At 42.2% G+C, this 13,763-nt stretch overlaps 1 protein-coding gene across 2 annotated transcripts in view; it reads right to left on the bottom strand.

The window, feature by feature from the left end:
- Positions 1-13,763, bottom strand: part of necab2 (N-terminal EF-hand calcium binding protein 2) — a 131,643-nt gene that overhangs the window by 82,076 nt on the left and 35,804 nt on the right. For both annotated transcript variants that reach the window (XM_014149085.3, XM_014149086.3), the window contains exons 3-5: positions 5,596-5,704; positions 3,086-3,111; positions 2,321-2,418 (exon numbers count right to left, since the gene is read on the bottom strand). In XM_014149085.3, coding sequence (XP_014004560.1) covers positions 2,321-2,418; positions 3,086-3,111; positions 5,596-5,704 — 233 coding nt within the window. The remainder of the gene's footprint in view (positions 1-2,320; positions 2,419-3,085; positions 3,112-5,595; positions 5,705-13,763) is intronic.

Below are 13,763 nucleotides of genomic sequence, written 5' to 3'. Positions count from 1 at the left end.
TAGAGGAAAACCTAGTTTCGTCTGCTTTCCGACAGACACTAGGAGACAAATTCAGCTTTCAGCAGGACAATAACCTAAAACACAAGGCCAAATTTACACTTAGTGTAGAAAACGTTAGGTGCACCTTAATATTAAGTTGCACCCCCTTTTGCCCTCGGAACAGCCTCAATTCGTCGGAACATGGACTCTACAAGGTGTCAAGCGTTCCACAGGGATCCTGGCCCATGTTGAGTCCAATGCTTCCCAAGGTTGTGTCAAGTTGTTTGGATGTCTTTTGGGTTGTGGACCATTTTTGATACACACTGGAAACTGTTTAGTGTAAAAAAAAAAAACAGCAGCGTTGCAGTTCTTGACACACTCAAACCGGTGAGTCTGGCACATACCTCATTCAAAGGCACTTAAATCTTTTTCCTTTCCCATTCACCCTATTTTTTGGCACACATACACAATCCATGTCTCAATGCTTAAAAATCCTTAATTTACACTGATTGAAGTGGATTTAACAAGTGACATCAATAATGGATCATAGCATTCACCTGGATTCACCTGGACAGTCTATGTCATGGAAAGAGCAGGTGTTCTTAATGTTTTGTACGTTCACTGGAGTTGCTTACCAAGACGACATTGAAAGTTCCTGAGTGGGCTAGTTACAACTAACTTGACACAGCTTGAAGAATTAAAAAAATAATGTGCAAATATTGAACAATCCAGTTGTGCAAAGCTCTTAGAGGCTTACCCAGAAATACTCACAGCTATAATTGCTGCCAAAGGCCATTCTAACATGTATTGACTCAGAGGTGTGAATAGATATGTAAAAGAGATATTTCTGTATTTCATTTTCAATCAATTTGACAAAATGTCAAAAACATGTTTTCACTTTCTCATTATGGGGTGAGACAAAACGAATGTAATCAATATTGAATTCAGGCTGAAACACAACAAAGTGGGTATGAATACACAATAAGGGGTATGAATACTTTCTTAAGGCACTGTATTTGCAAAGAGAATCCATGTGTTTACACAGCGGGAAATGCAGAAGTATTTTCTTTTTCGCTATTATGCAGCTTGTCATAAATTATGAATACAAACTTAAAATCACTGATTATCATGACAATTTAGCCCAGAGGGTGAAACTCCTGGACAACAGTTGTGAGTAGCTTCATTTGTCATTCCATATTCTCCATTTTACTTGGACCTGTCCTGTTTTAGGATATATTGTTTGATATAGGATATATTGTTTGATACAGCATATATTGCTGATATGTCATTTCCACATTGAAGCACAAGTTTGTATTTCATTGAGTGCCAGGTTAGGCTATTTGATCTGAGAAACGTGCATGATGTAACATGTGTCTCATGACAGGCTACAGAAAACGCCACATACCCATTCTACCATAGGCTATAGGATACGTGATTTATGTTCGATCATTTTTTGATGAAACAATGATGGAACGCTGCAGCGGTGTGTCTCTCCAACAGCACCCTGGAGAGACGCGCCGGGCATGGACATGCTAAATATTTTGCGCCCCTGCCTTTAACAAAGAGGGCACTGCTTGTCACGGGGTGGTATCAACACTCCCCTAAATAGCCCATATGCCACTGGGTGAGAGAGATTGTCATTGTTTTTTGGGAAGAATTATGTAAGGTGTTGTCTTGGTCAGTTTAGCTTGGAATTTGCTGCCCTCGTCAATCTGCCACACTAGGCGGTTGCCTAACCCTGCCTAATGGGCGGACCGGCCCTGTAGCTTGGTTCCATTAATTACAAGGAGGGCAGTGGTGAAAGCTGATACATAAAACAGCAGTTATTCATTATAATGAGGAGAGGTAACTAGCTGTTGGCTTTGCGTCGCTGGATGCCCTGGAGCTCAGAGCTACAGAGTAGAATCATTAGGTTGAACCCAGACACAATGCTAATTAGAAGCCAGGCACAAACAGAATATGGAAGTGAAGCTCTGAAACGACAGGCTATAAATAGCCCCTATCTGAGCTGCTGCCACACTAACACATTAGCTTACCACACACATCTACTGTAACTCCCAGTCCTCTCTGCAGCACATGGGCTATACATTAGATGACTGGTGGAAAGAGTAGCTTTCAGCCCCCTATTGCTAGGAAATGTCTATAAGAATGAAAATCCTCAGCATAAGTAGACTCAGCTCCAAAGCAATGTTTTCTGGTGTTGGATGAGATGAGTCCCCATCTTGCAATGTAAACCACATTGAAAACTCATGCAAATTAATAGTAGTACAGACAGGACAAACAGGCAAGACAGACATGCCTACACACATCTAATAGCATAGCGTACTGGGTTGACACTCACCTTCTTGGTGAAGTCCATGGCTCTGAGGATGGACAGGTTGAGAGTCTCCAGGGAGGCCAGTACACCCTCATAGTCACCCATGTGTTTGACAAAGTAGTCTGGAAGGAAAGGTGAAAGGACAGAGGTAAGAGGTGTACACACTAGAGCCCGACCGATATATCGGTTTACCGATATTATCAGCTGACATTGGCCTTTTACTGCTATATCAGTATCAGATGGTAATTCCACAATAACCGGTATTCAACAAATAGGATGAAAAAAATGGAATCTCAATCTTATCTGAACACTTGCTGCAGTTCTCATGATGTGTCATTATTATCACAATGTTTGAAATCAACATTTGAAGCATAGTTATTGGACAATTGCTGTTTTGGATGAGAATTTATGAGAATTCAGTGTGGAAAAATTACACTTTTTAATTTCCCCGATCTAAAATAGTATATCAGCAGATTTATCGGTAAGTTGTGTCCCCCCAAAAATCGGAATCATGTTGGACCCCAAAAAACATATAGGTCGGGCTCTAGTACACACAAATACACATGCATACAGGCGCACACACACTTAGGGGACTACCGACTAGCTACGTGATTAATCAATTCTTCATTTGAATACTACAAAATCAGATATTCTACTGGGAAGTTTGGGATTATTGTGAAGCCAGAAAACTATACATGGCCTATACAATACATCCAATACATCCAAAGACACACACAAACACAAGTAAAGCTCACAAATACACACACAGATTAATCTGTTAATACTTACCACAGAGTTCCTTAGTGTCAACATTACTAACACACCACAGGTTAGTTAGGAGCAGCATAGGGAGAGAGAGAGAGAGGGAAGAGGCAGTGGGAGAATGCGGTAAGAAACAGGCAAGGCTGGCATGCAACACAACATGATCTATAACCATGTATATCTATATTGCTCCATCAGGGGGGAGCAGCAGGTCCACAATAATTTGACAAAACCCTAACCTAAATCAGAAGCGTATCTGTTCTCATGAATTCAGCTTCAGGTTACTAAATCTTTATTCATTTTGTATCTTATTATTCTTTGGCATAGAAGATGCTGCTATAAATCACTGATAAAAAATCTCTACAAAGGCGCAGTGTAGGAACCAGATTGATGAGGAGCAGGAATAAGGAGAACAGTTCATCTTTGCTTGCTGTGGTCTGGGCAGTCGATAAATCAGATTGGCATTAAATATTGTTAGGTTCTTATTTTTCCAGAGTAAATAACTCACGGACACTAGAGAAGCTTAACCAAGTTTAATTATTCCCAAAGGGTTGACACAGCTGTATTCAGACATCACATTTCACACAAGCACTGATATTTAACCCTTTCTCCTAGGCTGAGTCTCCTCCTCCACAACTGAACAGCCAATGCATCTCTGTTGCTAGACAGAACCTTAGTTATATCGGTTCTTTCTCATTTCATCTTTCTGACCTCTACCCCAAAGTGCTCACTCATCCCCAACTCAAGGCTGTCATGGTTATTGATACCAGACTGTGTCTCTTCTCCTCCCAGAGGATCCCTGATGGCTAACAGTAACATATCCTGACATAATGTAAACGTTATACATTACCCTCTCTCCCTCAGTGACATTGTTCGTTTCTAAGATCTCCACCCGTCTCTCCTACACATTCCAAAACCATCTGACTCCTACAGATAACATTCACTTCTGATGTAAAAACCAGTCTCTATCATCTATCATCCCTCAGAAACCATACTTCTGATCTATCATCTCTCTAGTATAGCAATGTTCAAACTTTACCCAGAATCCAACAATATCAAATGCTTACATTGTAATTTAACGTTTTAAACAATCTCCCAACAGTAACTGGTTATACTTCTGAGTAACGAAGGGAAAGAAAACCTTCGGGTAAATTCTAAATATATATGACATAAAAAGCATTTATTCATGATTAAAGAGAAATTGAGCGGAACAATCTTTTTTTCAATCAATATTCTAAAGAGAGAACGCATTTAGTGTCTGAAAATAACAAGGCTGATGACATGGACAGTCAGGAGTACTGTAAAATGCCAGCCGGAAGGACAGTGAAAGAAGGTGAAAGAGAAAAAGGAAGAGAGGGTGGAGATAAGAGGATGAGACCACAGGTAACACCGGAACTGGAGGACGGTCCTTACTCTGCAATTCTTTCATCATCCTCTCTCTCTTCCCTGGTGTTTCATCTTTCTCTTCATCATTCTCTTTTTCAATTTTGAATTAAGAGGTGTCATCAACAAAGGCCTGTCAGCTAAAGGTCACACCAAATCATATCAAAAGATCTTGAAAAGGTGGATATGACATTTATGAGTGCAGATCAATTGTATACTTTGCAAGCAAACACATACACACACACCATCTCAGACCAGTGACATTTCCCCCTAAATGTAACACACTTTATTAGAACAGTCCTGATCACAACTAGAAAGCAGATTATGATCTACATATTGAAGATAATATAGATAGATAACACATACTATTTGAGATAGATCATGTAAAAACATAGTGCATACTGTCTGAGATACTCTAGGGATCTTCAAAGGGTTCTCCTATGGGGTCAGCCAAAGAACCCTTTTAGGTTCTAGATAGCACCTTTTTTTCTAAGAGTGACCCTCATCCACCCCATTCCACCCTACTACTGTCATCCCTGTCCTATTCCTTTTTCCCTCTCACCTCCTCTCCTCTCTGTTCCCTCCCCTCCTCCCTTCTGCTCCTTGCTAAGGCATTGTTCACGGCTGGCTGTACTGGTTCATCATTTAATGAGAGGGAAGCGCTAGACCTGGCAAACAGGGACTTGAGCTCAGCAGCTGCACTCGTCTCCTCCCTTTTACATAATTCAATCTGAAATGTGATTAAAGACAATGCACACAGTGGAGCAGCATACCCTCCTGAGGCAGCCTGACACTGAGCGGGGGAGAAATGTGGCAAAATCCACACAGGCTGGGCTGGCCTACTAAACAGTACTGCATATATAATATATACACAGCCCTGTCGGATAGGTCCATTTGCTCACATATGCAGACACAAACACACACGCACATGCACACATGCACATCCTCATCAGCCCTTATGTTAGTGAATAGGCTCCTAGCATGAAAAGAGGGACATAAAGGTCCTGGGATGTCTCAGCTATGGACAAAAGTAGACCGAAACTAGAGGATGACTTGTGATCGTTTCATATATCTCAATGCTATCTCCTCCCTTCGCTCCAGACCCAAATGGTCAGGTCAATACCTCTGCTTCAGCAGTGTGATGATGCTCTCACCTTGTGTTGTCTGAGTCAATGGAGTGAAACAGATTCTCCAGCTCCTCCTCATTCAGCGTTCCGTCAGAGAAGAATGCCTGGAACTCGTCCAGAGACAGCTTTCCATCATCTGCAGGAGGAGAGGAGGAGAAGAGGAAAGGTGGAGACATCCATCAGGTTAACAGCGGATATAAACCATGCAGCTACACACCATGATCACCGTCATTACCACTGGGCTCATTGTGATAATATGTATACACACAGTGATCAATGAACATGGTCTTTATCATGATATCATTATCGTCATTATCACCGGAATCATTACCAACAATGTCATAATAGCCATAATCATCATCGCCATAATAACGATAATCATCATCATCGTCATCTTCCTCCTCCGCATCGTGATCTATCACAATCACCCTGCAGTCTTCCATCAATGCTGAACCATTATAGATTATGGTAAAGAATTTACACAATGCTCTGGGCATTTGCAAGCTGTAAGATCAACAAAGTGAAAATCATTTGAGAGGCCACCACTTGCAGAGCTTTTGTTACAGACCGGTCAGCTCTCTGCGGATCAGTAATTATTGATTCCAGAATGATGTACAGTACTGCTACAAGGGCTGGCTCCTGATCCATCAGGCTCCCACTGAGCCACTCTGGACCCAGTGAGAGGCCCTACACCCAAGATCAGAACTAGAACCAGACTAAGACCCCAGAACCAGGCCAGGTCCTAGCCCTCAAACTTAGCCCTCGGGCCCAGCCCCAGGAACCAGACTCCAGGCCCAGCCCCATCCAGGAGGACTCCAGTCAGCATTATTAGGACTACAGGAGTCTGTGGAGCCATGCTGTGGCCTGGTGCACCACGTGAATGAGAAACCACTGTGTTTGCCCTTGAAGCTGTTCAACTGGACTTTTGGCTATTGGAGCCATTGTAGGCTCTAAACTCCAGTGTATGAAAATGACTACCGTGCAAGCCAAAATAAAGAGAGTGGTTTTCGTTATTGCCACCTAACAGAACTATTGGGACATTTGAAGGGAAAAGCTTTTCAATGTGGTCCTTTGAATTAAAACTGGCCCTCATTCTTGGCTGCAGCAGCACGTTCCCCTCTCTCTTTCTCCCTCCATCTCTCTCTCATCATCTGTCTATTTCTGCCCTCCTCTCTATCCTATTGATATCCCTCCCCTGTTCTTTCTCTTCTCTCTACCTTCATCGTTGCTCTTTCTGTCCCCCTCTCTCTCCTCTCTCCACGGTCACTGTCATTTATTTTTTATTTGCGCCTGAGAGACAGGCATAGGCACTTAAGAGCTGAGTGAACTGCTGGAACAGAGGGTGAGGATGGATACAGAGGAGAAACATCTTTCTACTAAACACAGGCTCATCTCCACCTCTCTTCTGTGTCCCCCTGTCTTACCCTGTTTCCATATGAGGCAGTAGAGTCTCAGAACAGCACAACTGCACCAGCAGTTAATTAAACACTGACCCACTTTTACCGCAGTACTCCCACTAAGGAATACCATGCGCATGAATAAGCACGCCAGCCCAGCCCTATCTTCTCCAAATTAGAGTGTGCTGGAGGATATGGCCTGGAGGATATGGCCACTACTGCAGCTCAGTGGGTACAGTGGGATATGGGCTGGACATCAGGTTCTGATGTGGGCAGATCTCTGGTTCCAGTGTTATCTCTGTTCACCAAAGGGAAAGGGAAGAACATTCTCTGTGTTCCGGGCTGATAGGTGGACTATAACTCATACAGTATGCAAGCATCAGGATCTGATAAAGACACAGTATAAACCCCAAGCTGCCTGAAAAGCTCTGCTCAGATGGTCACGTTTTTCCGATAGAGCCCAGATTAGATTCAAAGCAATGAAAAGACCTCATAGCCAGTGGTGTTATTTTGTAATAAAATGTGATGTGCGTGTGGGGAGGAAGTGAGGGGAGGAAGTGAGGACAGACAGGGGTACATCAGACAGATGGGAATGGTTCAGCTAATGTGTCTGAGTGGGCAGACGGCAATACAGATGACACTATGCAGACCTCGGTGCTACAGATAAAAGGGATGCAATTAGCACTTTTACTTCCAGCAGGGCTCTCACATCCTGCACTCTTCTAAGAATAAGAACAGACATAGACTCTGTATTTCATTTCTATCCTTTATCATAATTTGTTGGGGTGCTGGGCTTCCAGGTTGTCATGGCAACCAGACTCCGTGTGCATCTCTCCCCTTTTCCTCTATTCTCCATCTTCCTCATTTCTAATGACCCAATCCAGGAAAAGGGTGTAGAGACCCATTTCCAGTGACCCATCTTTTCTCTCTTTACAATTCCTTTTTTTGTCCTAGACTAATAAAGGACCTTTTTACAGCTTGTATCTCCTGCCTGAGATGGTCTGTGTGATCCATCAATTCAGAACAGGAGAATAACCCCCTGCCAAGCAAGATTACCACACACAGGAATATCCCTGATGGACTGACAGGACATTAGATTACCACACACAGGAATATCCCTGATGGACTGACAGGACATTAGATTACCCCACACAGGAATATCTTCCCTGATGGACTGACAGGACATTAGATTACCACACACAGGAATATCTTCCCTGATGTACTGACAGGACATTAGATTACCCCACACAGGAATATCTTCCCTGATGGACTGACAGGACATTTCATTAGAGAAAAAGTTGTGGTTGGGAGTGTCTGAAAGTGAAGGTGTGTGTGTGTGTGTGTGTGTGTGTGTGTGTGTGTGTGTGTGTGTGTGTGTGTGTGTGTGTGTGTGTGTGTGTGTGTGTGTGTGTGTGTGTGTGTGTGTGTGTGTGTGTGTGTGTGTGTGTGTGTGTGTGTGTGACAGATTAATCAATGGTAGCTAAGATGGGGATGGGGAGAGGTCTGTCCATGATAAAGTGCTACTCTGCTTTCTTGACATCACAATCAACAAAACAAGTCCTACAGGTTTTATCACACCTGGACTACTGCCCAGTTATATGGTGAAGTGCCACAAAGCAGGACATCGGCAAATTACAGTTAGAACAGTGCAGCACAGCTGGCCCTTAAAATGTACACCGAAGGCTAATATCAATAACACTCATGCCAATCTCTCCTGGCTCAAAGAAGAGAAGAGATTGACTGCATCACTACTTGTCTTTGTGTGAGGTGTTGACATGTTGAAAGCAGCGAGCTGTCTGTTCAAACGACTATCACACAGCTCAGACACCCATAACTTACCCCACAAGAGCTGACACCAGGGGTCTCTTCACAGTCCAGAACAGACTCTGGGAAATGCACAGTACTACATAGAGCCACGACTACATGGAACTCTTCCACATTAAGTAACTTACATCTTAAAACAACGCGGACTCACACACACACTAACACATGGACTCTACACACCCACACATTGTAATATTGTACATTTGTAATAGAGTTATAATGTAACAATGTATTGTATAATGTATTGTTACGATGGAGGCCGTTGTTTCGTTGTGATAATTGTCTCATTCGTGTTTAGAGCCCAGAACGAGTAGCTGCTACAATGGGGATCTTAATAAATACATACAGAGAGAGTCTGAAAATGATAGCGTGTGTGCACGCACAACGAGGATCGGCCCCACACAGAGCCAGGGCCGGTCCCAGAGACCGGTTTTGGCTGATATATGAGGAACACAAGTGGCTCTCACAAGGCTGTCAGCTTTCCTTATTGCCGTCCATCAAATCAGCACAGCCAAACCTGCCCTGTCTGCCACGATAAAGAAACACAACAAACTCCTCACAGGACAGATGCTCACCAACAGATGTTACCACATAAAATAATTTAGCGTAGGTGTGAAGCATACATCAACATACTGTATCATTAGTGGTTTTATGAAGCGGTGATACTGCAGACTCCTACAGTACAGAGCTTGGTAGAGACAGAGATTGAGTTATCTATAGTATAAGTCCCATGTCTCCTCTGAGTGGCTACCATCTGTCATGATGGGAACAGGGGAGGGAGCGCAACCCTCATTACTGCATCCCATCCCTACCCTGCATCATTATGATCTGCAGCATCACTGACAGGATCAATTCATTAACAATAACCCAATATTATTCAGATGTAATCTACACTACTCCTGCTACATGGTCTCAGAGTGGCCTGGATGAGGCTGTGGTGAACGGATTAAACTGAACACCTCTGAACAGTAGCCCACAGCATAGGCAACCTGCCAATAGAAGCCGAGCACACACAGCACTCCCAACCAATCGGATCCTAATATACTTACTAAGAAGTCAAACCAATCTTATCGTAACATACAAAATCAGTCACCCCCAAAATCATAACAAAGGACACTGTGCTCAGACTACCAATGGGAAATTTAGCATGATCAAAGATAATAATCCAGTACATTAAGACTTTTTATGGAGATATGATGGGTGAAGAAGCGTTAATAAATGATCACCATTTCCTCTTATTCAGCGGTGAAGAGCTGATTGAAATGGCACTGACTTTCATGTAATCATCATCAATCAAGTAGATCAACAATAGTCCCTGCCCAGTACAAATTGTGCATGTGTGCACACACGCAGCGTACGTGTGTACGTGCATGCAAATATCCATAATGCTGTTTTAAGTACCGTAAATTCCGGACTATAAGCCGCAACTTTTTTCCCAGGCTTTGAACCTCGCGGCTTAAACAATGACGCGGCTAATATATGGATTTTTCCCGCTTTCAAATGTTTTTTCTCCAAAAAAACACATTCTGTGACGTGCTCGGTTTTTTGGCGGCATGAAGCTTTCATTAGACCAATGAAATTGCCGAACGGGTTAAGGTCAAACAACTTTTTTGTTTACTGTTTAGATTAAATCGAGCGCTCTCAAACTTTCCATCATTGTGATTACGGTAGTCATTTTGTCTCCCTCATCATGGCAAAGACACGGAGAAATGCATATGATGCAGCTTTCAAGTTGAAGGCGATTGATCTGGCTGTTGGAAAAGGAAATAGAGCTGCTGCACGGGAGCTTGGTCTTAATGAGTCGATGATAAGACGTTGGAAACAGCAGCGTGAGGAATTGACTCAGTGCAAAAAGACAACTAAAGCTTACTGCTAATTTCTTATTTTTTGTTACAAGCCGTGTTTTGTTAAAGCCTATTTATTTTTGTTACAAGCCGTGTTTTGTTAAAGCCTGTGTAAAGTTCATTTGTTTCAATGTACCGGTAGGCACCTGCGGCTTATAGACATGTTATGTTAGTTATGTTAGTTAGTTATGTTCAAAATATATATATTTTTTAAATTCAGTGGGTGCGGCTTATATTCAGGTGCGCTTAATAGTCCGGAAATTACGGTAATTATGTTTTATAGTCAAAAATAGCAATGTGTCAAGTTGATTAAGATTCATGCAGCGATGGGAGAAGGGCTCTGATTGTTCCTAACACCATTCCATGGTCAGGGGAGATTTCATTTTCACGAATGATGTCTCATGGTCATTATGGTCAGTTATAATGTCTCATGGTCAATAATGTGGCTTTACAGTGCATTCGGAAAGTATTCAGACCCCTTCACTTTCTCCACATATTGTTACGTTACAGCCTTATTCTAAAATTGATTAAATCGTTTTTTTTTCACTCATCAATCTACACACAATGCCCCATAATGACAAAGTAAAAACAGGTTTTTAAAATGTTTTCCTCCAGACATGACGCTTGGCATTCAGGCCAAAGAGTTCAATCTTGGTTTCATCAGACCAGAGAATCTTGTTTCTCATGGTATGAGAGACTTTTAGGTGCCTTTTGGAAGACTCCAAGCGGGCTGTCATGTGCCTTTTACTGAGGAATGGCTTCAGTCTGGCTCCACTCTACCATACAGGCCTGATTGGTGCAGTGCTGCAGAGATGGTTGTCCTTCTGGAGCTCTGTCAGAGTGACCATCGCGTTCTTGGTCACCTCCCTGACCAAGGCCCTTCTCCCCCAATTGCTCAGTTTGTCCGGGCGTCCAGCTCTAGGAAGAGTCTTGGTGGTTCCAAACTTCTTCCATTTAATAATGATGGAAGCCACTGTGATCTTGGGGACCTTAAATGCTGCAGAAATGTTTTGGTAACCTTTCCCAGCTCTGTGCCTCAACACAATCCTGTCTCGGAGCTCTACGGACAATTCCTTCGACCTCATGGCTTGGTTTTTGTTCTGACATACACTGACAACTGTGGGACCTTATATAGACAGGTGTGTGCCTTTCCAAATCATGTCTAATCAATTGAATTTACCACAGGTGGACTCCAATCAATCAATCTCAAGGATGATCAATGGAAACAGGATGCACCTGAGCTCAATTTCGAGTCTCATAGCAAAAGGTCTAAATACTTATGTAAATACAGTATTTCTGTTTTGAAGTTTTTATTAATGAGCAAAAAAATGTATACATGTTTGTGTTTTGTCATTATGGGGTATTGTGTGTAGAATGATGAGGATTTTTTAAAAGTTTATCCATTTTAGAATAAGGCTGTAATGTCTCAAAATGTGGAAAAAGTCAAGGGGTCTGAAAACTTTCCGAATGCACTGTATGTTGAGTAATTATGTTATATGGTTAATAATATAATATAGAATGTTGAGGGCACAAAGGAGGTCGTATGGTGGTAGTGTTGCTGCATTATGGTCGTTTGCTGTTAAAAAAACGTATTTCACAACCAGAAGTTTTTTTTCCTCCGCAGGTTAAATTAAGTCTCTAAATGGCCTTTATAATTGGCAATATGGAGGTATCTAATATTGTACCAGAAATGTCACTTGGAAGTTGGAACCTTACAGACCAAGGAGGGGGTAAAAGAGAGAAATAAAAGAAGAAAGGAGGAGGAGGGGGGTGTAAATGGAGAGAATTTGAATAGCCCATCAATACACTGGACTGTAGACAATAATAACATCCAACATTCTACTCCCACTCACTCAGAGGAGCACTAATCTAATAAGACACTTTTATTTCCTCAGAGGATGAAACATTTTCAATTATTTTTTGGTTCATGCTGTGTGGTGAAAATCCTTAGTCTGTGAAGTAGTGAAAGCATTTGAATACATTGGACTGGACATGCACTTTGAAACCAACAGACATGAAGAAAAATCCCTGGAAGGAACGATTTAATTAAACCAGGCTACTGTTCAATGGCAGGTTTTCCATGAGGTAAGGGCAAAGGGAAGGATCGTTACACGGTTAATGAACATTCTGAATAAAACAACGTAGGATGTGCTACTCAATCAGCAGATACAAACCTCTATGGAGATATAATACACATGAGATCAGGCCAGGATCTGACCTTGGATTGGATTTTCATTTCATTAAAGCATTCAGCCATCTGGAGATACAGTATGCAATTTTAGAGGGATGAATGTGACGCCATGGTAACAGCGAGCTGAATGGCCTCATGGGAGAAGAAGGATTCCAGAGTGCTGTAACTAGGGGCAACTGGGCACTGGGAGGTTGGTGGGGAGTGGACATTCTAATAAAGTCAATTGAAAAGTTTCAAAGCTCTTCTACAAGCTGTCACTTCACCCTCAGACCTCACACAGTGCTCTTACTGCAATCCTCAATATTTATTTTTTATTTATTTTATTTCACCTTTATTTAACCAGGTAGGAAAGTTGAAAACAAGTTCTCATTTACAATTGCGACCTGGCCAAGATAAAGCAAGCAGTTTGACACATACAACAACACAGAGTTACACATGGAGTAAAACAAACATACAGTCAATAATATAGTAGAAAAATAAGTCTATATACAAAGTGAGCAAATGAGGTGAGATAAGGGAGGTAAAGGCAAAAAATGCCATGGTGGCGAAGTAAATACAATATAGCAAGTAAAACACTGGAATGGTAGATTTGCAGTGTAAGTGCAAAGTAGAAATAGAAATAATGGGGTGCAAAGGAGCAAAATAAATAAATAAATAAATAAATACAGTAGTGGAAGAGGTAGTTGTTTGGGCTAATTTATAGATGGGCTATGTACAGGTGCAGTGATCTGTGAGCTGCTCTGACAGCTGGTGCTTAAAGCTAGTGAGGGAGATAAGTGTTTCAAGTATTAGAGATTTGTGTAGTTCGTTCCAGTCATTGGCAGCAGAGAAATGGAAGGAGAGGCGGCCGAAGGAGGAATTGGCTTTGGGGGTGACCAGTGAGATATACCTGCTGGAGCGCGTGCTACAGGTGGGTCCTGCTATGGTGACCAGCGAGCT

The sequence above is a fragment of the Salmo salar genome, chromosome 16 (assembly GCF_965601325.2).
Source record: "Salmo salar chromosome 16, fSalSal1, whole genome shotgun sequence".
Taxonomy (NCBI): Eukaryota; Metazoa; Chordata; class Actinopteri; order Salmoniformes; family Salmonidae; genus Salmo; species Salmo salar.
This window is presented reverse-complemented; position numbering and strand designations above follow the sequence as displayed.